At 36.0% G+C, this 22,957-nt stretch overlaps 1 protein-coding gene across 1 annotated transcript; it reads left to right on the forward strand.

Annotated features, from left to right (window-relative positions):
- Nucleotides 1-473: 473 nt before the first annotated feature.
- Nucleotides 474-21,599, forward strand: SERINC3 (serine incorporator 3). Its single transcript, XM_051976502.1, has 10 exons — nucleotides 474-1,131; nucleotides 7,257-7,418; nucleotides 8,670-8,860; nucleotides 11,925-12,004; nucleotides 12,431-12,568; nucleotides 13,371-13,540; nucleotides 16,455-16,545; nucleotides 16,946-17,129; nucleotides 17,862-18,089; nucleotides 20,650-21,599. Exons 1-10 carry the CDS (start codon nucleotides 1,093-1,095, stop codon nucleotides 20,783-20,785), a joined length of 1,419 nt encoding a protein of 472 aa, XP_051832462.1. The 5' UTR covers nucleotides 474-1,092; the 3' UTR covers nucleotides 20,786-21,599.
- Nucleotides 21,600-22,957: the final 1,358 nt, after the last annotated feature.

Here is a 22,957-nt window from a genome sequence, read left to right on the forward strand (position 1 = left end):
CAGGTCCTCCTGACTTTAGGGCTGGTGTTCTATTCACGTCGACACCTAGCTGGCCGGGAACCAGATTTTTAAGACCCTTTCCAGCTCTAACTTCTATGACTATGAAGAGTGGGGGATAAAGTCAACAGTTGCTTTTGGGTGGAAGATGGGGGAGAACCGAAACACAGAAAACTATTACTTGCAGAAAATCACACCTTTGCTAGACTAAATTTCGAAAGCGACATTTCAATCCAGAGCCTCAGACTCTGATCCAGATCTGATCTGAACTCTCTCAATTCCTGCCATTAGAAAACGCTGGTTGAAACACAATGAATTCCTCTAGCTTGCTGTCACTCCCCAACCCACAAGGGAGGTGAAATTGATACTGCTCAGTCAGCATTATGTCGACAGACTTTGCTGGGTTTGGGGATCCTACGTCTAGCTCCGGGTAGATACCAATTAGTTCAACAGGAGTAGGGTGTTGGGGGGAGGGAGGCGGTGTGCATGTTGGTGGGGGGAGGGCTGTCCAGCATGTCAACATAAAAAGCTACCCTAGAGAAATTCTGCAGTAACAAGCAGGCAGAGAGGAGACGGGAGGGTCAAGAACAAGTGTGGACGCTCCTCCGAGGGCTAATCACCACCTGCCCTTAGGTTCCCCGGGTTAACTGGCCCTCTTGGGGCCACCGAGCAGAGGGCGCGATCCTGGAACTCCAGCTCACTCCAACACAACCAACCAACAACTCCTCCCCCAGACAGCTCCGACCCACTACGGCTCCACCTCTAGACAGCTCCCTTCCCTGACAGCTCGGGCCCCAGACAGTCCCGGCCCCCGACAGTCCCTTTAGCCCCGCCTCCCTCCTCATCCAATGGGCGGCCCCTCCGGTTTTGACATTTGGGAGGGGGCAGAGGTAGGCGGCACGACGCGGTGACGTATAATGCGCGTCGGGAGAGAGGCGGATCGCGGTTTCCGTCCCACGGAACTGTTGCCCTCAGGCTCTGAGGGGGTGGCGGCTGAAGAGGAGGAGGAGATAGCCGCTGAGGCAACGTCGCCGGAGCCGGAGCTACACCACCCCGTAGCCATCAACACGGTCCGGCCCGGCCGCCGCCGCCGCCATGGGGGCCGTGCTGGGCGCCTTTTCCGTAGCCAGCTGGGTGAGTGGGGACTTGTTCGGCGGCGGAGAAGAGGGCGAACAACCGCTGACCTGCGGCTGCGAATCTCAGGGTGGCGGCCCGGGCCGAGTCCGGCCAGTGAAGTCGCCGCCCCAGGCTCGGATACCCCCCTCTGGCGTCTTCTCAGTCAGGAAGCCGGGTCTTTTTGTTCTGTTTATTTACTCGGCCTTTCGCCCCACCCACCGCCGCCGCGCCGAGTCCTGGGGCCTGGGAAGGGAAAGGGATGGTGCGGGGTAGAGACCGGGGATATTGGGTGCTTGTTTCTCGTCCACTGGTACCTGGGGAAGAGCGCAGCTCCCAGAGCTTGGGCACCCCTGGCCCACTCCTGACATCTATCTGGGAAAAGGTTGGGGGGGAGAGGAGCAAGCCTTTTTAAACGCCTTTATTTATGTCTTTTGGATCTCATCTTTAATGGGGGGCAGGGGACGAGGAAAGCAGCATTTGTGGATCCCTTACCGTGGGTCCCTTTGGATTTCCTCTTGACATTATGGGAGGAAAAGGGAACAAGAATTTTTTAAGCTCGTCCAGTGTCCCAGGTGTCGTGCGAAGCGAATTAAGCGTTATTGTATTGGATGCCGCTTGATATCTGCCGTATTGATCTTAGTTAAAAGAAAAAAGTGTAAAGGTTGATAAACAGGAATGAGTTAGGAAAAAATAAGAATAATTCACACTTATATGGTGCCTTAAAAGAACTTCAGGGTAGGTGCCACTAGTGTTATTAATACCGCTTTAAAGATGAACTTTCAGACTTGCCTTTGGTTAGGGAGCGGTGTAAACCACCACCTCTGGTTCTGGTCTAGTGTACCTAAAGCTTTTATTAGCTGTGTGGTGCTTCTGATTTGTTTTCGGCCGCATTTCGGGCCGCTGGGTGGTGCAGTGGATGGAGCCCTAGACCTGTGAGAGTGTTGGACAGCTTACTAGCTGGGTGACCCTGGCCGACTCCTTAACTAATGTTTCCCTCATTTTTCTCTTCTGTAAAAGAGGGATGGATGATGATAATAGCACCTACTTCCCAGGGTGATTGTGAGAATCCAGTGAGATAATTACAAAGCCCTTAGCACAAGTGCCTGACACAAGTAATCGCTTAACAACGTTGTTATTGTTGTTGACAACTTGTCTTTGGCGCCGAGTTTCCTTACGTGTAAAATATAGGTAAATAATTTTTAATATTACAGAATTTTTGTGTGGAGAGCATTCTGTAAAGGTTGATGCTGTGTCAAAGAGGAATCTAGCCCAGCTGGGGCTTTATACCCAATGGAGGATTTTTTTAACTTGAGTTGATTTTGGCTGATGTGTGTATGTGTCTGATAAGTAGGTTATCCTGTGGTGAGTCTTTTTCCTTTCCCAATCCCAAAGTCACAGTGACTACTGATTCTGCTCCCAACCCAAATCTCTCCATCCTGGTTTATTTTTGAGTTGGAGATTATATTTTGTTAAGATTGTTGATGACGGCCCCATACTTAAATTGTAATTTAATTCAATCAAAAAACTATTAAGCTCAGAGGCTAGGACGCAATAAGCTTACTGTCTAGCTGGAGTAGGGAAATAACAAATAGGTGCAAGATAAGGTAACTGGGGTAACAGGAAAGGTTCTCTGGTAGCAGATGGTGCTTAAGAAGAGTGTTGAAGAAAATTAGGGATTCTAAGAGATACAAAGATAAGGGAATGAGAGACATGAGGGGACTTGCCTGGAGGATAGCCAATGTAAAGGCACAGGCAAGACATGGAATGTTACGCATATATGTGGGTAACAGTAAGAGGAGATATCATGAATAGATTTGCCTACAAATCAGGAAAATTGGATTCTAGTTGCCAGGTTAATAATTTTGAACAAGTCAGTTTCCCTTTCCTAGATCTGTTACTTTATAAGGCTCCCTTCTCTCCCCGCAAAAAGTAGTTGGATGATATGATCTTAAAGATTTTTTAACCTATTGTGTTTTTTTCCCCCTCAATATAGAAGTGTAGTATCTTTAAATGCAATAAGGTAATATCTTTGAGAAACATTGCTGGTTTAGGGAAGAGGTACTTTAATTGGGAGAAGAGAATCAGATTGTACTTTACCATTTCTGATGACATTTCTCATCAAAGCTAAATCTTGGACTATTTGGAAATTATTCTTGTTTTCCTACTTTTCACCAAAGCAATTCTATCTCTAGATGACCAGGTTTGAGACCTTAAAAATCACAGTTGAATGACTGGTTTGGTTTTATCTACTTTCATTGCCAAGCAATTTGAATACCATATAACCTATTTCTGAAGATGGAAGATAGTGACTTGCTTTTATAACTACATGCTGCTTTAAGATTTGGGATTTCAGTACTTGCTGGTGATACAGTATAATATAAAGCTCTAGTTTTGAACCTCTAATTTGAGGAATGCTTAGTACAATGCAGAGAATTTTGGATTAATGTCAATAGACTTTTTTTTCTTGTCCTTCAGATACTAATTTGCTGTGCAGTTTTGGATAATCTCCTTCCTATCCCTACGTAGATTAGATGATAGATTAAATGATCTTTACTGTCCTGCCCATTCTAAAATTCTATGATTCTTTAATTCTAAATGTAAATCCTGTATTAGCTGCTGGAATCCTATCAGTCAAAACTAATAATATCAGATTAAAATAACATATTTGAAGATCTAGTCAATTAAGTAATTTGTCAGTTAAAACTATTTATTGAAAGTAATGGTAGTTTTTGCTTTAGGTCAAGTTAGGTGGTTTATTTGTTGTAGTTATTGTAAAAAGTAGATACCAAATTTATTTATTGAGAGATCCATAAACTTCAGTCATTAAGCATTTACTAAGAGAGAGTATTTATTTTACCTTGGACATGACCTCAAAGTTGTTTTTGCCAATTATAGCTTTGTAATTGGGAGATTTGTAAAGTGCTTCTGCAAATTTTTTTTCTTTGCAAATCTTAAAGTATTATGTAAATATTGGATACTGTTATTATTCCTTCTCTATGAATTGAGACCATCTGCGAAGTGCCAAAGACAGCAAGTCATAATTTACAGATCACTTTCAAGGGTCTTATATCTGTTGTCATCATTTGTTGTTTTAAAGTAACCACATATTCAAATGTAAGGGAGGCAGTAGTGCCAACTTGGAGGGGCAATCATTCCCTTTTGGTTGTCATTAGAATAAAATTATAGACTATGCACTGTAGACTAAAATTATAGATTATTCCTTTATGGGAATGCATCAGAATATCAAGTTACTGTAGGAGTGTGTGAATCAGAGAGACATCTTTTATTCATCAAAGACATATACTACAAAGTGGAAAGTTATTGTAAGAATTGTGCAGAATAAATAAACAACAAAGAATTATGGAATTTTAGAGATGGAGGGAATTTTAGAAACTTCATTTGACTGAGAGGAAATTGAGGCCTAGATTGAGTATACATACTTGAGGTGACGGTAGCTGATAGACCCTGGGTCCCTTCAAGACTATTCTTTCTATTAAATGTGAGATTGCATATGGAATGAACTAAGTATTGCTATTTCCTTAATCTGCAAAATGCTAGAATTTATATTTTCTGTGACCAATTATTATGGTCAGGATTAAGATTAGATAATATAGTTTGGTTACCACAGTGACATTTTTAATAAGATAGTTTATGAATAACTACATAAGTTGCTGTGGCCAAAAATATTTTTAAGGAGAGAAAATTACTTTTTCAGTGCAATGTAGGTATTTATTTTGGGATCATTCAAATTATATATGTTACAATGAAGAGTTGAAGTCTCTGTCACACAACTTCCTAAGTATACAGTAATGAAGGAAAATAAGTTTTATTGATAATTTTCCTCAATTTAGAAAAGGAAAGAGACATTTCCAAACTTTGTTAGGGTATGTAAGAAGATCAAATTGACTCCATTTTGTCATTGATTCTATTTTGTATTGCCACTGAAAAATTCAAATTAATTCTACTTTATTATTGAATTTATATTCTATTTTAATTCATTCTGTAACTGCCTGAACTATATTTCCTTGTCTCTGAGTTAACTTAAGAAATTCATGAGTCAAGAAATTCAGTTTTCCCTCTCTGAATTACTTTAAAATTCAGTTGTCTGATAAATTAACTCAAATAAATGCATTACATCTCTACAACCTTGCATACTCAGGTACAAATAAGGAAAATTTTGTTATTTTATTAACAAACCTTACAGAATGCAAGAGGATGCCAAGAAGTCTGTTTTCTTTATTCAACTTTCTGAGCAGATTAGGACTCTTATCAATCAATCTGCAGTTGTAAGAAGAGATTGTTGATAGCTTCCATGTCCAGTCTATGGTATTGCTTTAGTCACCTATGATACTTAAGACTTTGTAACCAATCATATTTGTTTTCCAATGTGTGGTGTTTCCTATTCTTTGTTTTCTTATCCTTTGCAAAACTATTTGAAGACTGGTAAGCCCTACCTCAAAGTTTTTTTATCATTCAGAGAGGCCATTAACCTAATTTATTGGTTACTGTTAGCCAAGTAAATTGATCATACTTGAAATTTTGTTTCTCAGCTCATTTTAATTTTCAAATTAATTTTTTGCTGACATTTTTGCTTAAGTCACATTTTATTATCTTTGACTTAAGTTTAGAAGTTCAGCTTTTTTGTAAGTTATGCATTGTCAAAGTTAAATTTAGAAATTCAGTTTTTCTTTGAAATCAGTGGTCTGTTCTTATTTCCAAGGAAATTGATTATCTCTTACCCTTCAAAAAAGTCTGGCCAGTTATCTCTGTCCTTCAAGGAAAGTCTAGTTTTTTATCCATGTACCACTGACTAACTTTGCTAGTGAATGCAATCAATCAGCAACAAGGTATAGGAGGTGGAGTTGCTAGCCCCATATCTGATCTCCAGCCAATCTTAGTGTTTTCCCCATTTATGGTATCACCTTTTACAATGGATATTCTTTCTTTTGTCTATAAAAACAATCTGTAAGCCCCTACCTTGGGATCTTAGCTATTGAAGAGAAGGTAGAGACCCTCTTTATTTATGCTTTCCTAAGAAGTTGAAAATTCTTAGAACTTTGTCGATCTCAGTTTAAATTTCGATCATGACACATGTTAATTTTTTTTTTTTTTTTTTTTTTTTTTTAGTTCTGCTAACTATTGGTTTGAATGGTGGTTGAGATGTAGTTACAGATAACAGCCCAGGACAAATATAATCTATAGGCAATGAAGGTTATTTAGTATTTGTCATAACTTGACAGTTCCTGAGAGCTATGGGTAAAGGAGACCAGGGATCCATGCATCTCTGTTTAGTCATCTAATGAATATGATCTTGGAATGCTGTTTGATAAGTTCATGCCTTAAACAAGTTAGTCTATATTTTTGAGATAAACATATGTGATTCATGTTACATCATCTTTCTGGAACTTCTCATTGTTAGTCTTGGGCTGACTAGTAAGATCGTACTGAGTCCTGATGGCTCTTGGATAAATTGAAATCAAAACTGCTCTTCCTTGTAAAGCAATACTTTTGACAGCTCTGGGTAACTAGAGGTCTATCAAAAAACAAGTTAAAAACCAAATCCTTATAAGTTATATTACATTAAATCCACAATAAGATAAGAATAGCTCACATTTCTTTAGCACTTTACATTTTACAAAGTGCTTTCCTTACATTGTTATCCCCATTAAAAAAAAAAACAAAAAACTATGGCCCATGGTCACATAGCTAGTAAATGGGAGAGTCTTGTGGCTCCAAGTTTAGAACTCTTTTTACTTGATATCACATTATCTTTTAAACACAGATTTTTTTAAACTAATAAAAATACACCTGTGACATATTCCCAATACATTATAATCCTGTTATTACACAGATTTGTATTATTCTTTGAGTTATATAAAAATGGAATTTATATGACAAAAACCTAATAAAATATAGGTTTCATATGTAACATAAAGGGGTTTCACTGTATTTGACATATATATATATATATATATATATATATATATATATATATATATATATATATTACTTATGTGTGTGTGTGTGTGTGTATATATATATATATATATATATATATATATATATATATATATGTATTATAGTGTGTGTAAGTTTCTCAAGGTATAAGGAAAACATTTTGTTTTTTTATATTTTCTTTGTAGATTCCATGCTTGTGCAGCAGTGCATCATGTTTGCTGTGCAGTTGCTGTCCTAATGCCAAGAATTCAACTTTGACTCGTCTTATCTATGCCATAATTCTTCTCTTGGGCACAGCTGTTTCTTTTATTATGTTGACAGAACCATTGGATGTACAGCTGAAGAAGGTATTTGGAATTAACATTGGGCTATAATTTAATAATTTATTATCATTTTAAATTTTGGAATATTGGGAAAAATTTAAAACATAATCTCTAGTGAGTTTTAGTTGACATTCTAATTCAGTATGTCAAAATTATATTCCTAACCTATATTCTATTTGATAATATTGATATTAATAGAATTTAAAAAAAATTAGAGAATTATGTCAAATTAGTGAGATGTCTTGGGGTGAGAGATAAAAAAGTTATTTCTTTTATTTTGCTCTCATTTTATTTTGATCTCATCCCTGATCTCCTTTCTTCCCCAAGGTATTTCGTATTTTCAGTAGACCCTTTGAATCATGATATCCACTAATGTATTTCAAACCTCAAAAAACGTTCTCTGGTCAAATGAGTTTGGGAAATGTAGGTCTAATTATATATATATATATATATTCTCTTTGGGATGTGTTTTAGGGGCATCATGAAGCTCTCAAGTTTTAATTCAGAGGTGAGGAAAGATTGGGATTGTAAACATATTCACACTTTTGATCCTATTAGGAAAGAAACAAAATGAGAGATAGTCATCCAAGCACTCTGTTTTAATGTGTATAAATTTAAAATGAGATGGTCATCCAAGCACTCTTTCATTAAGTATATAAATTTATTCTTCTAAGCAAGCCTAGTACTTCCAGGGTTAGAAGCTATGGTATATAGTTGAGAGAGAACTACACTAGATAGAAAAGAACTAATTTGCCAAAAACAAAGACTTCACATATGATTCAGAAAATTCAAGTTATTAGAATATTTAGTAGTGAGTACCATGATGATGCTAAAAAAAAAGAAATTTAGGTAAATCTCTGTATTGAAATAGAAACAGGATACTTCTATCATCACAAATTAAAGGATTTTGAGTCCATTTTTGTCTGAAACCAGAGCTCAGATAATGGGATTATTTTATTATTTCTAGAGACTAATTGATAAGCTTTCTTTTTAGAATTTCCGTCATTTCTATATAGCTTACCAGGCATTGTTAAATCAAAGTAGAAACATACTTTGCTTTACACAAAAATCCCTGAAAAGTTATATGTGAAGTAAACTTATAAAGTAAATCTTTTCATTCCAGTTGTACCAGGGATGTTTATAACTTAATGGAATCCTATAGTGAACCCTTTGTTAAATCATCATCACCCATCATGTAGTTTGTAAATTTGAGTTTTCATATGATGCTTTCTTAAAATGGAGTACACAATAACATTGGAATATCTTTTTTTTCAGATTCCTGGATTTTGTGAAGGGGGATTTAAAATCAAGAATAATGATGAACCAACTGATATTTGTGATATCCTGGTTGGTTATAAAGCTGTCTATCGGGTCAACTTTGCCTTAGCTATCTTTTTCTTTCTATTCTTTCTACTGATGTTAAAAGTGAAAAGTAGTAAAGATCCAAGAGCTGCAGTGCATAATGGGTACGTGTGATACCATAATGGTTTTTATTAAATATTCTTTGTCTTTCTGCTCACATCTTCCATAACACCCCAGTTTCTATTAGAACTTTATTATAGTGTTATATAATAGTGTGATATTATTGTAAGAGTAATATTGTTATATTAGTATAATATATAATGTAGTGGTTATAGTGTTAGCCTATGAGAAATATAGATATTTGGCCTAGATAACTTCGGTATAATGTATGTGAGATCATTCGATCATCATTTTTAAAATCAGGGAATAGTTAACCTGAGAGGTATTTCCCAGGTCACACGTTTCTTCCTTGGATTTCATATCATAACTACTTTTGCACCTGAAGGAAAATAACCTTGAAGACCAGGACTATCAGCATGAAATAAATCCAGAAATATCATAGTAGGGCATGGATAATCAAAAGCATATTTAAAAGTCAATGACCAGAACAGGACCAGATTAACTGAATAACTGAGTTTTGTCAAATCTGTGCCATCATGAAGCTGTATATCCTTTAGACCCATAGGGAGTTTGGTTTTACTTTTGCCTTGTAAGTGTTGGTTATGTTACCTATAGAAACTAGTCAGCGTTCCAGCCATGCAGTTGTGTTTTAGCTCCAACCTAGAAATGGTTTATTACATGCCTCTAGTCCACAATATCGTTGTACATAATGTTAATTCCACTCAACTTCTGGTTGCCTAGTTTGATCTAATTTGCAAATTCCCAACCTGCATTTGGTGTGCATAGTTTCTGCCCACATTTTTACCCTTATGAGTCCTAGCTTTGGCATTACCTATTCCCTCTTCACCCTTTTTAAGGGATCATATGACTCAAAGTACATCTTTTTGTAAGCCCAATATTTTAAATTCAGAAAAATATCTATAAAAGTTTCCAGTACTTTTATGTTCTCTGTTACCTATTCTTATTCCAATGACATTTGCTACCATAGAAAAATAGGAAATAGACCTTAAACTCTGTTTATTTTGTGTGCTGTAAGAGAGTGTAACAGGGAAACTGTTAAACAGTAACTAAAACTGTTGTGAGAGGTGTAACAAAAAAAATACTGAAGCTTTTGTTTAAAAATTATAACTTTTAAGATTCATTGCTTCTTCAAGATTTAGAGTCAGGCATTGACTCCATGAATTTATGTGCTATGTTCCATTTTTGAGTTTACTTCCATAAGAAAACTATCTTTCCTTATCTGTAATATTATACATGTAGGAACCATAAATATCTGCCCATATTAATTTTGAGTATATAACATCTGCTTGAATCTTGTCTTTTTCTCCTTTATTGGTAACTCACCTTGCAGCTACACATAAATAAATCATGAATTCTAATAAAACTTTTTTTTTCAAACACATGTTATTTCTTTAATACTCGTATTTCTAGGATCATAAACTTTTTTTTAGCTGGAAGGGACTTTAGCAGTAATTTCCAACCCCTTCATTTTGTGGATGAGAAGACTGAAATTTAGCAATGAAAAAAGGACTTGCCTAAAATGATATAAGTAGGAGATTCAGGATTAAGACCCAAGCTTACTTGACTTGACTCATAGCCCTAAGGGAGTGTTAGACTGAGAATCATTTTTTTTTTTTTTTGGCTTTTTATTTATAAAAAGACATATGCATGGATAATTTTTTTCAGCATTGACCTTTGCAAAATCTTCTGTTCCAACATTTCCCCTCCTTTCCTTCACTCTTTCCCCTAGATGGCAGGTAGACCAATACATATTAACTATGTTAAAATATATGTTAAATACAATATATGTATACATATTTATACAATTATCTTGCTGCACAAGAAAAATTGGATTTAGAAATAAAGTAAAAATAACCTGAGAAGGAAAAGAAAAATGCAAGCAGACAATAAAGAAGGAGTGGAAATGCTATGTTGTGGTCACACTCATCTCCCAGAGTTCTTTTCCTGGGTGTAGCTGGTTCTCTTCATTACTGGACCATTGGAACTGTTTGGTTCATCTCATTGTTGAAGAGAGCCACATCCATCTGAATTGATCATTATATAGTATTGTTGTTGAAGTGTATAATGATCTCTTGGTTCTGCTCATTTCACTCAGCATCAGTTCATGTAAGTCTCTCCAGGCTTTTCTGAAATCATCCTGCTGGCCATTTTTTACAGAACAATAATATTCCATAACATTCATATACTACAATATACCACCATTCTCAAATTGATACCACCTTCTCAAATAGAAAGGCATCCATTCATTTTCCAGCTTCTAGACACCACAAAAAGGGCTGCCACAAACATTTTTGCACATACGTGTCCCTTTTCTTTCTTTAAGATCTCTTTGGAATATAAGGACAGTAGTAACAGTGGATCAAAGGATATGCAGAGTTTGATAACTTTTTGAGCATAGTTCCAAATTGCTCCCAGAATGGTTGGATCCATTCACAGTTCCATCAACAATGTATCAGTGTCCCAGTTTTCTCATATCCCTTTCAACCTTCATCATTATCTTTTCCTGTCATCCTAGCCAATCTGACAGGTGTGTAGTGATAACTCAGAGTTGTCTTAATTTGCATTTCTCTGATTAATAATGATTTGGAGCATCTTTTCATATGGCTAGAAATAGTTGAGAATCATTTTTAATATAATCTGTAAGAATCCTTCTAGCTGTAAAAGTCTATTTAAATAGGTCATTAACATCCTCCAGATTTTTTGTTTTATGAGCTAGTGTTATGACCAGAAGTTTGCTGTGAAATGGTGTGATTAATACTATAGTAAGGTTGTAAGAGGTTCTGATTTGCACTAGTCCAAAATGTATCCACACTGAAAAAATCCCAGATTCCTGAAATATTGGAGAATTATGATTAAGTACAAAATTGGCAAAAATTGAGAACATTTATCAAACAATGAAAAATAATGATGTGTTATTTGTGGTCATGTTTGTCTTTAGATTTAAAAGGAATAAATAAGTATAGAAAATCCAGTTGAAATCAGTCCTTTTGTCAATGCTTTATTTGACTGGGCACTGTGTTTCTGCTTTTTAGCTGTTTTTACATAAGGATAAAAACATTTCAGAGAAACATTTTTATATTTTAATAGGTTCTGGTTCTTCAAAATTGTTGCCATTGTTGGTCTAATGGTTGGATCTTTTTACATTCCCGAGGGTCCATTTAGCACAGGTATGATTTCCAAATTATAAAATACCATAGTGATAAGTTTATAACATTTGTGAAATAAATGGAGGCTAGGTTTTCATGGATATTGATAGCAAATGGCCTGGAAACAGTCAAGTTTGCTGTCTTTCCTTGCCATGTTTTAAATACTATGTTTATTAGAAGTACTTTGTAATATGGATGAGCTAATAAAACAACTCATAGCATAAGAATTCCAATACCTTTATTTTTAGGTTTTTGTTATTATAATTTGATATTGTTAACATACCTTGAGTGATATGTATGGATTTCTGGTATAGGTTAAATAAGAATCGAAACAGCCAAAGAACTTCCTGATTTTCTTTACCATGTACGTTGGATTTGAAATCATTTTGATTGTCATGTCTTATCCTATAATGTGAACTAAGGAACTCTCCTCCTTTTTATTTGTAGTGTGGTATTATACTGGAATGTGTGGGGCCTTCCTGTACATCCTCATACAGTTGATACTGTTAGTGGACTTTGCCCACTCTTGTAATGAGAATTGGGTTAATCGAATGGAAGAAGGAAATGCTAGATGCTGGTATGCAGGTAGGTGTCTGAACTGATATTAGAGTATATGCAAACCATCAAGTTTGTAAAATTTCAGTTTCAAATGTGTAAAAACCATTGATGAAAAGTTTGGATTTCTTAGAACTATTATTAATTTCTTACTTCAAATCTCAATTGAATTTTCAGAATGTTAAGCTAGAAGGGACTTTGGAACATAGAAGGTTAAAACTGGAAGAGACTATCCTAACTCATTTTATAGATTCCCTGAAATATGGCTAACATGGAAATAGGTTTCACATGATTTAATATATATAATTGACTTTATTGTTTACATTCTTATTTGGCAGTAAGGGGAGAGGAAGGCAGAGAATTTGGAATTTGAAATTTAAAAAGAAAAGAATGCTAATAATGATTTTTTTTTTAAAAAGAAAGTAACGAACTTTAATAGATATAGGGACAGAAGAACACCAATTTTGTCAGAGGAGATTCAAACTCAAGCCATAGGGGAGATTGCAATGCCTTAAACTATTTGTTTATCTCAAATACAGGTTTTCCTACAGGTAATAATACACTGGATTGTTAAACTCTGCTTTTCCAGCCCAAGAAATCAGAATGACAGAATGATCTAGTGTATAGTTTTAGGTGCTTGATGAATTTGAGCAAAGTTAACATGTTCTTATAACTTTGGGCCTTCTTAGGTTTCAATTTGTGATCACTGATTATATAAAAGATGAAAGCATGCATCAGTTTATGCATAGGGGAAAGAAAAAGATCCTTTCCTAAATCCTAGTTGTTTTCTGCTGCAAATTGTGGAAGTTAACATTAATTTTCTGTTTTGTAGTTTTACTGTCATGTACAAGCTTCTGCTATATCCTGTCCTTCATCGGTGTGGTGCTCTTGTTTGTATTTTACACCAAAGCTGATGCCTGCACTGAAAACAAGTTATTCATCAGTTTAAATTTGATTTTTTGCATTGTGGTATCCATTGTCTCAATCCTTCCCAAAATTCAGGTATTGACATATTTTTTTCTTAAAATTTCCTGCTGAAGTGCTTTTTTGTTAATAGTTCATTAAAAAAAAAAATCTATGATTTAAATACCTTGAATTTTTTTTTAAGTTTCAGAAAGCCTAGATTTTAATCCCTGCTGGGATCCACTGACTTTGTTTCACCTTGGATAAGTCATTTCCCTTTGGCTAACTGCTCTCTGAATTAGGGTTGTACTTAGATATTTATTTAAGATCTTTTTTAGCTCTAAAAATCTGTTTTAATCTCTTAAGGGAAAAATAAAAGAGAATTATTTGTAGGTTTGTATAAATATATTTTGTCCATATGGTTTTAAATAATCTGCTTTGGAAATCAATTCCCAATCCCTGTATGATTTAGGCAGACTAAATCTCGTGTCAGAAATATTGTAGAAGGGATCCCTCCACTACATATGTTGCATTAGATCAAGAGTTCTTAACCTGGACTCCACAACCTTGTTTTAATTTTTTTAAATAGTTATTTCACTATTACTGTTTTTTTGCAGTCTTATATGTTAATATTGTAGGAAAAATTTTGCTGATAGGTACTACTACTAGACAGAATCATCGGTGTGTAAACATCTAGGAAGCAAAACCAAGATTTTTATTATGTTCTTAAGTTCAGACTTGAAATCCATGATAAAGTGTATCCTGTTCAGGTATCAAAATATAGTGCCCGGACTAGCTCTCTGGAGGATCTTGGGAGCAGTCTTGGTCATAGTGAACTAGTGAAGGAGGCAGGAGAACCACCACAATGGATGGTCTAAGATGGAGACTCTGTGTCATTTCCAGTCCTCTCAGACCTTAGAGGGTAGGCAGGTTCTTACATAAGGAAAGTCGAAATATACTAAAGATAATTACATTTCAAAGCTAGGTTTGTTGAGATTTATACTTCAAAATTATTTTTGGAGGGTTAACAGTAGACTAATTGAAAGAAGGAAAATTTATATGCTAAAAGCTAACCAAGAGCCAGAGCTTGGTTGTGGACATATTAGTAATTTAGATTAGTAATTAGAATTTCTTGGGGAATTGGGGACCATAAATCAACTTTCATAAGTTCCTTTTGTTTAGGCTTGGTTCACTCTCCACTCTTGCTCTCCTCTCTCATAGTTTATTTATAAAACTGAACTTGTCTGGACTGGACTTGTCCTTTAAGGTTTTTTTCCTTAAAGTTCTATATATTTTCTGGGTGGTCCTGTATGAATCATTAAAATCCCAAAGGTTTAAAATTATTAGAGCTTTTTAGAGAAAAACTGCTGATTTTTCTTACCTCATAAATTGGTATTCTTTAAAGAACACAAATTATTATTTTGAATTTTGTCTTTAATATGCCATTTTAATAGGTTTATTTGAGTTATAACAGTTGGAAAGAACTATAAATATCTAAGCCAGTTTAATGTTACTAAATAGGAAACCGAGACTAAAAATGTTGAAATGATGTAAACCAAGTTTACATTAAGTTAGTAGCAGAGTCCAGGCTAGAATCCATGTCTTCCAACTCCTATTCAAGTAACATACTATTTGTTAGAAATTCGGAATGTTTTAATAATGTACTAAAGTGCCATAACTAGTCATATAGTCATAACATGATCCGAGCCTTACCTTTCTTAAGTGGAAGCCATACTACAATGATGCATACTTCTAATAATTGAAACTTTACAATCTAAGACCAGTTTAAGGTATCCAATTACCATGCTGTCATTATATAGTTCACATTTATGTAATAATTATAATTCATCTTATATAATAAGGTCATGCCTTTTGTAGTTTTGTAAGAGGTATATAAGTTGTACTGTAGTACCAGAGAAACTGAGGCAAGTGGAAACTGGTTTAATTTTAAAGTGGAGAGTTTAATAAGCCAGCTGACCCACATGGAAATATGTTTCCAAAGCATATGGTACCAGAGAAAGTGAGACACAGAGCTTATAGGGTTTTAGCTAACTAGGATTTGCAAGAATACAGAAGCTGATATGCAATTAGCTTAACATGTTGCAGCTGTTGTTATCTTTTGGGAAACACTTCAAAGACAGAACAGGGAAACAAAGGCAGATGAGGGAGGCAAGGACATTAGGAGGATAGGAGACATAATTCCAAGGAAGGACAAGCATTTTAAGATGAGAACATAATTTAAATCTTGACAGGATAGGAAGTAAGATAAAAAAGCATAACTCCCTGTTTTGTCAAGGACAGTGAAGTGTGTGGGACAATACTCAAAATCCTGAGGGGAGATGGGAGGGATCATCCTGGTGAGGATAGAAATAGGGAATTAGACATCTGCATGACGTTTTTCTTTGCTATCCTTCATTGTGACACAATGGTATATTTTAAAAAAGGGGGAGGGAGGTTTGGAGTTTCCAGGTTTAGAACTCTCTTCTAAACTCAATTTTCCCAGACCTAATTGCAAGGGGGAGGGGGACCTATGGTCTATTTTCCAGGGCTCAACAGTATCAGCAGAATCTGTGTGTGGTTGGGGCAATTATTAAGAGCATTTACTCTTTTTCCTTGACTTAGTAGTTTGTATTAATTTTCATTTGAAACGAAAAACTCTTATTTTTAAAGCTCTCAAGCAGAATACAAAAACCACTTAACTGATATATTTAAGTCAAGAAATTGATAAGTTTGTAAAAGTTAAAGCAGTCTTTAAAATGTAATGAGATTTTATTTTGGAAAGAGAGCCTACTATAGTGGAAAAAACATTGAACATAAGAGTCAGGAGACTGGGTTCAAATCCCAGCTTCTCTTCAGTTTCTGTTCCTCTCTAATCCTCAGTTTTGTCACCTGTAAACATTTGTAAAGAGCTACATAAATGTTAGCAATTTTAATACATATATGTGTGTGTGTGTGTGTGTGTGTGTGTGTGTGTGTATGTGTATAAAATGTCCTCCCTCTTTTTATTAAACAGGAATTTCAGCCTCGCTCTGGCCTTCTCCAGTCCTCTATCATTACACTTTATACCATATATCTCACATGGTCAGCCATGTCCAATGAACCTGGTAAGAGTTAGTTAATAATATCTATGCTTAAATAACTGTTTGGACATGTATACTTATATTGTATTTAATTTATACTGTTATATTTAACATGTATTGGTCAACCTGCCATCTGGGGGGGTGAGGGTGGGGGGAGGGGGAAGGAGGAGAAAAATTGGAACAAAAGATTTGGCAATTGTCAATGCTGTAAAATTACCCACACATATAACTTGTAAATAAAAAGTTATAATAATAAAAAAATTTAATTTAATTTAATTTAAAAAATACTATCTATGCTTGTTTTATCATATTGGTTTTGGATGAAAATTAGAAATAAAACACATGCAAAATAAACTATTTCTGGATGATATTTGAAGGTATGATACAGCTCTACATTTGCATACATGTTATCTCCTATTTTCAGATCGAACCTGTAACCCAAGCTTATTGAGCATCGTCACGCAGATAACCACACCCACCTTGACTCCTTCAAACACAACTGTTTCAGTGTCTACCATTGGTCCTCCATTGTCACAGAACAGGCGGTGGCTAGATTCAGAGAATTTTTTTGGACTTATGATCTTTGTCCTTTGCCTTCTATATTCCACGTGAGTTTATGAACACAGCACACTTAAATAGTGCCTCCACAGAGTATTTGATTTGATCTTCATAGCAAACTTGGAGCAGTTTTCTCTGTTGTCAAAGTGAGAAACTTTGATGTCTCAAAGCCTAAAATGATTCATATTAGATGCCAGTAATGGCAAAGGCTTAAAGAGAACCCAGGTGTCCATATTCTGGCCATGATATCACAGCTTTCTAAGTTAGCTTCACACTCAGAATGAGAGTGAGAGACATAATCTACAATAATGGGATCTCTACATTTAGTTGTATCCCCAAAATACAGTGAAAACCCTCAGCTGTCCTTTCTAAAGGGAAGTATAAGGGTAGTATCTTTAAGAATACCTGGGTTCTTATAATACTGACCCAACTTCATAAGCCTGTTATTGTAATAATAAATAAGCTTTGTCAATAGAGAATGTTAACTATTCATTTGAAACATTCCCAGTTTGAATGAAACAGGAGGAATAAATTCCCTAGCTTCTCTGAACTAGCCATGGAGGTAGTTTGCCTTTTCCTTGCTTCTCTAATATATTATGGATAGTAGTAGTTGTATATATTAAAGCATATACTACCTGATTCAAGTGGTCTTGTGGCAATCAGCAACGACTGTTAAAAAAAAAAAATAAAGTAGATAAGAGTTAAGAAATTCCAAACCATCAGATAATGACAATTAAGTCATATCTCCTTTCTGATTTTTCTTTGTGGGAATTCATTTGCAGCATCCGTTCTTCTAACAACAGTCAAGTAAACAAGCTAACTTTGTCTGGGAGTGATAGTGTGATACTGGACGATACTTCCTCAAATAGCCCCAAAGATGTTGAGGATGGACAGCCACGGCGAGCTGTGGACAATGAGAAAGATGGGGTGCAATACAGTTACTCTGCCTTCCACCTGATGATGTTCCTGGCCTCTTTGTACATCATGATGACCTTGACCAACTGGCAAAGGTATAAGCCAAAAAATCAATTTTAGATCTCACGAATTATAATTATTGACAATATAGTGATTGGTGGTTTATAAACTGCTTTTTTATAATGTGATTTAATCTTCATATTCATATGAAGAAATAGGTAGCATGTATCCTCATTTTATTATTCTTTTTATACCAGCCCTGTGATTTTATTAGTATAAGAAATTCTCTATCAAAGCAAAATGGCAACTATCATCTTGTCTTGGGACCCTGAGTTGACCAGGCCAGGATCACACAGCTAACTTATAGCAGAGGCAGGACTGAGGGCAGTTGAGTAGTACAGTGGATAGAGCACCAGCCCTGAAGTTAGGAGGACCCGACTTCAAAGTTGGCCTCAAACATTAAACAATTCCCAGCTGTGTGACCCTGGGCAAGTCACCTCACAATTGCCTCAACTCCCCAAAAAAAGTTAAAAAAAAAGCAGGACTGGCACTTAAATCTTCTGAACTTCAAGGCCAATTATTAATCTACTGTGCAGTGTCACCTCTTCAGTTCCACTTACAACAAACAAACGATGGCAAAAATTAAGTGACTTGTCCAAAGTCATACAGTTAGGAATGTTTGGGTATAAAGATTCAAATGCTGTGACTGTCTCTGACATTGATGCTAAAACATTGGTCTTAGTTGATTGCTTTCATAGCTACTGGAGACTTATTACTGGCAGTGTCAGTGATACTGCATGGAGTCTTTTCGTTAATACAAAATCTTGGAAATTGAAAGTTATCAAATTAGCACTGCTAAATTTTGCCTAGATAACATCTGAGGAGGGAAAAATCAGAATAGACACCAACCAGGTTTCAGAATGCTAGCTTATCAAAATACCTTTATTCATTTGTGCATACTGTCTCAAAGATACCTCCATATCACTAGCTGGCTATCATTGGGGTGGCTGGTCCCTGACAAAGAGGACTCTGTATGAGGCCTATTCTGTGTTCCAGCATTTTGATTAATATAACTCAGGCAAGCATACTCTAATATAACATTTTCTTTCTTTTTTTTTTTTTTTTAATAACTTTTTATTGACAGAACCCATGCCAGGGTAATTTTTTACAGCATTATCCCTTGCATTCACTTCTGTTCCGATTTTTTCCCCTCCCTTCCTCCACTCCCTCCCCCAGATGGCAAGCAGTCCTTTACATGCTAAATAGGTTACAGTATATCCTAGATACAATATATGTGTGCAGAACCGAACAGTTCTCTTGTTGCACAGGGAGAATTGGATTCAGAAGGTATAAATAACTTGGGAAGAAAAACAAAAATAACAGTTTATATAACATTTTCTTAATGGTTATGACTCAATCATTTCCCCATGCATGGTTGCTATATAACTACCAGTCTCCTAATTTATCCGGTTGCTTTCTTATCAACGTATATCTGTTAATGTCAATCTTATTTCTAATCAGTATAGTCTTGGCTATGTTGTTCCACAGAAAGCACTTTAGAGATCATCTAGTTGAACTTGCTGTCATATTCACAAATCCCTGATACTGTGTTGTGTATTTGACTTTGAGTCAAATAAGTATTTGTATTTCTACTACCTATAAGGTACCATGTTCTTGGGAAAGTAGCTATATTATCAAAGACATGGCCCCACTTCTCAGGAGCAGGCAATCTTAACTGGCTGATACCTAGGGAGGCACATTTGTAATACAAATGTCTTTATACTTCTTTGTAATACAAAGGATTATGATTTCTTTGGAATAGGGAACTTTCTAGCCTGGATCTTCTTGCCTCTGAGGCCAGATTTTTATCTCCTGCACCAGAGAAGTCAAACTCACTCCTAGTGCAATCTGAACCAAATTAAAATGTACTAGGAAAATGTTTAACCAAGTTAGTAAGATAGAACACTACATAGATAATGTTAGTTTTTTAAGGTAGTATGTGGAGTGCAGGGATCAGTTTCCATTTGTGTTTGACAAGACTGCACAATATGCCACATCACAGCTGCCTCTCTTTGTAATACAAAATGAAATTTAGATTCATAAAAGTGGTGCAAACTAAGATCTGTACATGGCCTATGAAAAGAAGGATCATTATTTTCTTGACCAGAACAAGAGCATATGGTATTTGAGCTGGAATTTAGGAAAAACTAGTAAAGATAGTAGGGACTGTTTCAAGCAAAGGCAGAAACAAAGCAAGCCCAGGGACATTTTGTAGTTTGTCCCTAGTTCTGTTTGACTGGTTCACAAAGTTCATGGCAGGGGAATTTGGGTATCTGAAAAACTTTTCCCAGGGACTACACAGTTATGAAGAAATGGCTAAACTTCCCCAGGATGATGTCCACTTCTTCATGAAGAGGAACAAAGAGAACAGCTCCCCTCCAAGCCCAAGAGCACAAATAGCATCCTGTCTTGGCTGTGATAGCATCCTTAGAAACTGTACTTATTTTGAGTTTGCTTTCAACCAGGATCTCTTGTTTAAATGATTCCTAATCAGATAATGGTATCCACTTCCTAACTATGTCAGGGATTCAGGCAGCAGTCAAGAGTCCTGGGAAGTAAGGTGAATATTGCCTTAATACCCTCTTTTCTTTGTAGACCTGATGTAGAGTTCCAGACAGTGATCCACAAGTGGCCTGTGTGGGTAAAAATCGTTTCCAGCTGGTTTTGCCTCATCCTTTACCTCTGGACCCTCATGGCACCCCTTATCCTCACCAACAGAGACTTCAGTTGAGCCTTCAAGAGTCATCACACAGTTTTTGTGCCAAGAGCCAACATCCATGTATTTCGCTTCAACTAAAATATTAAGTGAACACTTCCCAAAAGTTTTGGCTCTATCCAGGTATATCCAAGGTTACTACATGAATAATGCTTTGAAGCAGGATCTAAACTTTTCCTTTTGATATATTACGTTTATTTGTAACACAAAATACTAGGTGATTATTATTGCATTTTTAAAAAGGAACTACAGCTGTGCTGTGAAGAGAATTCTGAAAAAAAAATCTATAGGTTCCTGCAGCTTAAATTTAAATTGTTTAATAGAAAAATATGAAGGGTCAGAAACCTTTCTCAATATATACAACTTGAAATACCTTTAGAAAACAAAGAAGAATATCCTACTTCACAAATGCTTTGGTCAATAGAAACCTTTTTTCTTGTATTTTTCCTACATTCCAGTGTGCAGGTTTAAGGGATGCACTTGCTCTTTCCTGAGGGAGGACACCCTTGCCCAAGCTAGGGCTCTCAGAACAGTACATCTCTTGCTTCTGTCACTTAGAAGTTCTTTTCAGATTCATACATTTTTACACTATAATAATATGATGCTGCTTGATCTCAGTCTGTGGCTTTGCCAAATATAATGATTTCAGTGAATGCTTTCATATTTAATGTAAGTGGAAAATTAGCCTGGAATACTGCTCCTTATGTCCAGTATAATTTCCACATCAGAAGAAAAATGTGTAAAGCAAAAATGCACGTAAACTTTTCTGTCAGCGCTTCAGCCATTTGCACTGTAACATTTGATTAAAAATATCAAGATTTTAAAGAAATTTTACAGGGTCTTCCTTAAACAATTTGCCATTTCCTTATCAGCAGGTTTGGCATAGTTGGGAGTCATATTGATGATTATATATTAAGCACACATGAGAAAGGTGTTCAGCTACTCCTAGAAGGAATGAGAGATAACAGATGAGCCTCTTGAGCTGTACTCTGGTTACCTGCAAGATATTAAGCAAAAAGGAAATTCACCTTCTCTTGTGGAAGATTTATGGGAAATAGATGCCAAAGTCGTAGGATTAGAAGATATGATGGATTTAATTGCATCTGGGAAAAGCCTAATTATGCTAATGAAATAACTCAAAATAACACATAGGAACCCTTCGCCTGTATGTAGTACTGTGTTTGAGAAAGTGAGGTTGTTCAGTGAATAGAGTGCCGGGCCTGAAGTCAAAAAGATTGATCTTCAGTTCAAATCTGCCTCAGTCACTTACTGGTAGCGTGACCCCCCCCTCAGCAAATCACTTAACCTTGTTTGTCTAAGTTTCCTCATCTGTATTAATGAGCTAGAAAAGGAAATGGCAAATCACTCCAGTATCTTTGCCAAAAAGATCCCCAGCAGGGTCATAGAGAGACACGACTGAAAATGACTGAAAGCGCACTGCTGTTAAGGATGATACAGAGAAATAGACTGCTTTATTTCAGCATCAGGGAATTATAATTGAATACATAACATTGAGTGCTTGCTATGTGCAGAATAACATGACCCTTGCTCTGGAGGATGAGCGGCACAAACAGTGTTTGCTATGGGAATTCAGACAGAAACATATTGGCTAAGGCAGTCGTAGACTTATGGATGTTGAGCGTAAGCTGAACCTTGAATTAATAAGTCTTTATTAATGTGCCTTCACATTTGGGATACAAAACCATAAATGAAACCATATCTGCCTTTGAGCACTTTACATTCATTTCGAAGAAATGACATGTACCTATGTAAATATGCAGATAATTACTATGAGGTGTCTGGAGGGAGACTATTGACAATGAGGTGGGGGCCTCAAGCAAAGAGGTGGCATGTGAGTTGAGTTTTGAAGAGAAATGGGGATTCTAAGAGAGAGCATTGAGGATATATATTCCAGGTATAAAGCCTGGCCTTTGCAAAAGCACCAGCATAAGATATGGAATGTTGTGTGTGTGATGAACAGCAAGATGATCAGTTTGCCTGGATTGGAGAGGGCGTAACTGGGGCAGAATTAATAACACCGGAAGAGAGATTGAGGGCAAGTGATAAAGAGCTATAAGTGCTAAACAGAGGAATTCTGTATTTGTTCCTAGAGATAACAAGGTACTATTGCTGCAATTTACGAGGAGGAATGACATGGTCCGAACTGTTTTTTAGAAAAGTCACTTA

This window comes from Antechinus flavipes, chromosome 2, assembly GCF_016432865.1.
Source record: "Antechinus flavipes isolate AdamAnt ecotype Samford, QLD, Australia chromosome 2, AdamAnt_v2, whole genome shotgun sequence".
Classification (NCBI taxonomy): domain Eukaryota; kingdom Metazoa; phylum Chordata; class Mammalia; order Dasyuromorphia; family Dasyuridae; genus Antechinus; species Antechinus flavipes.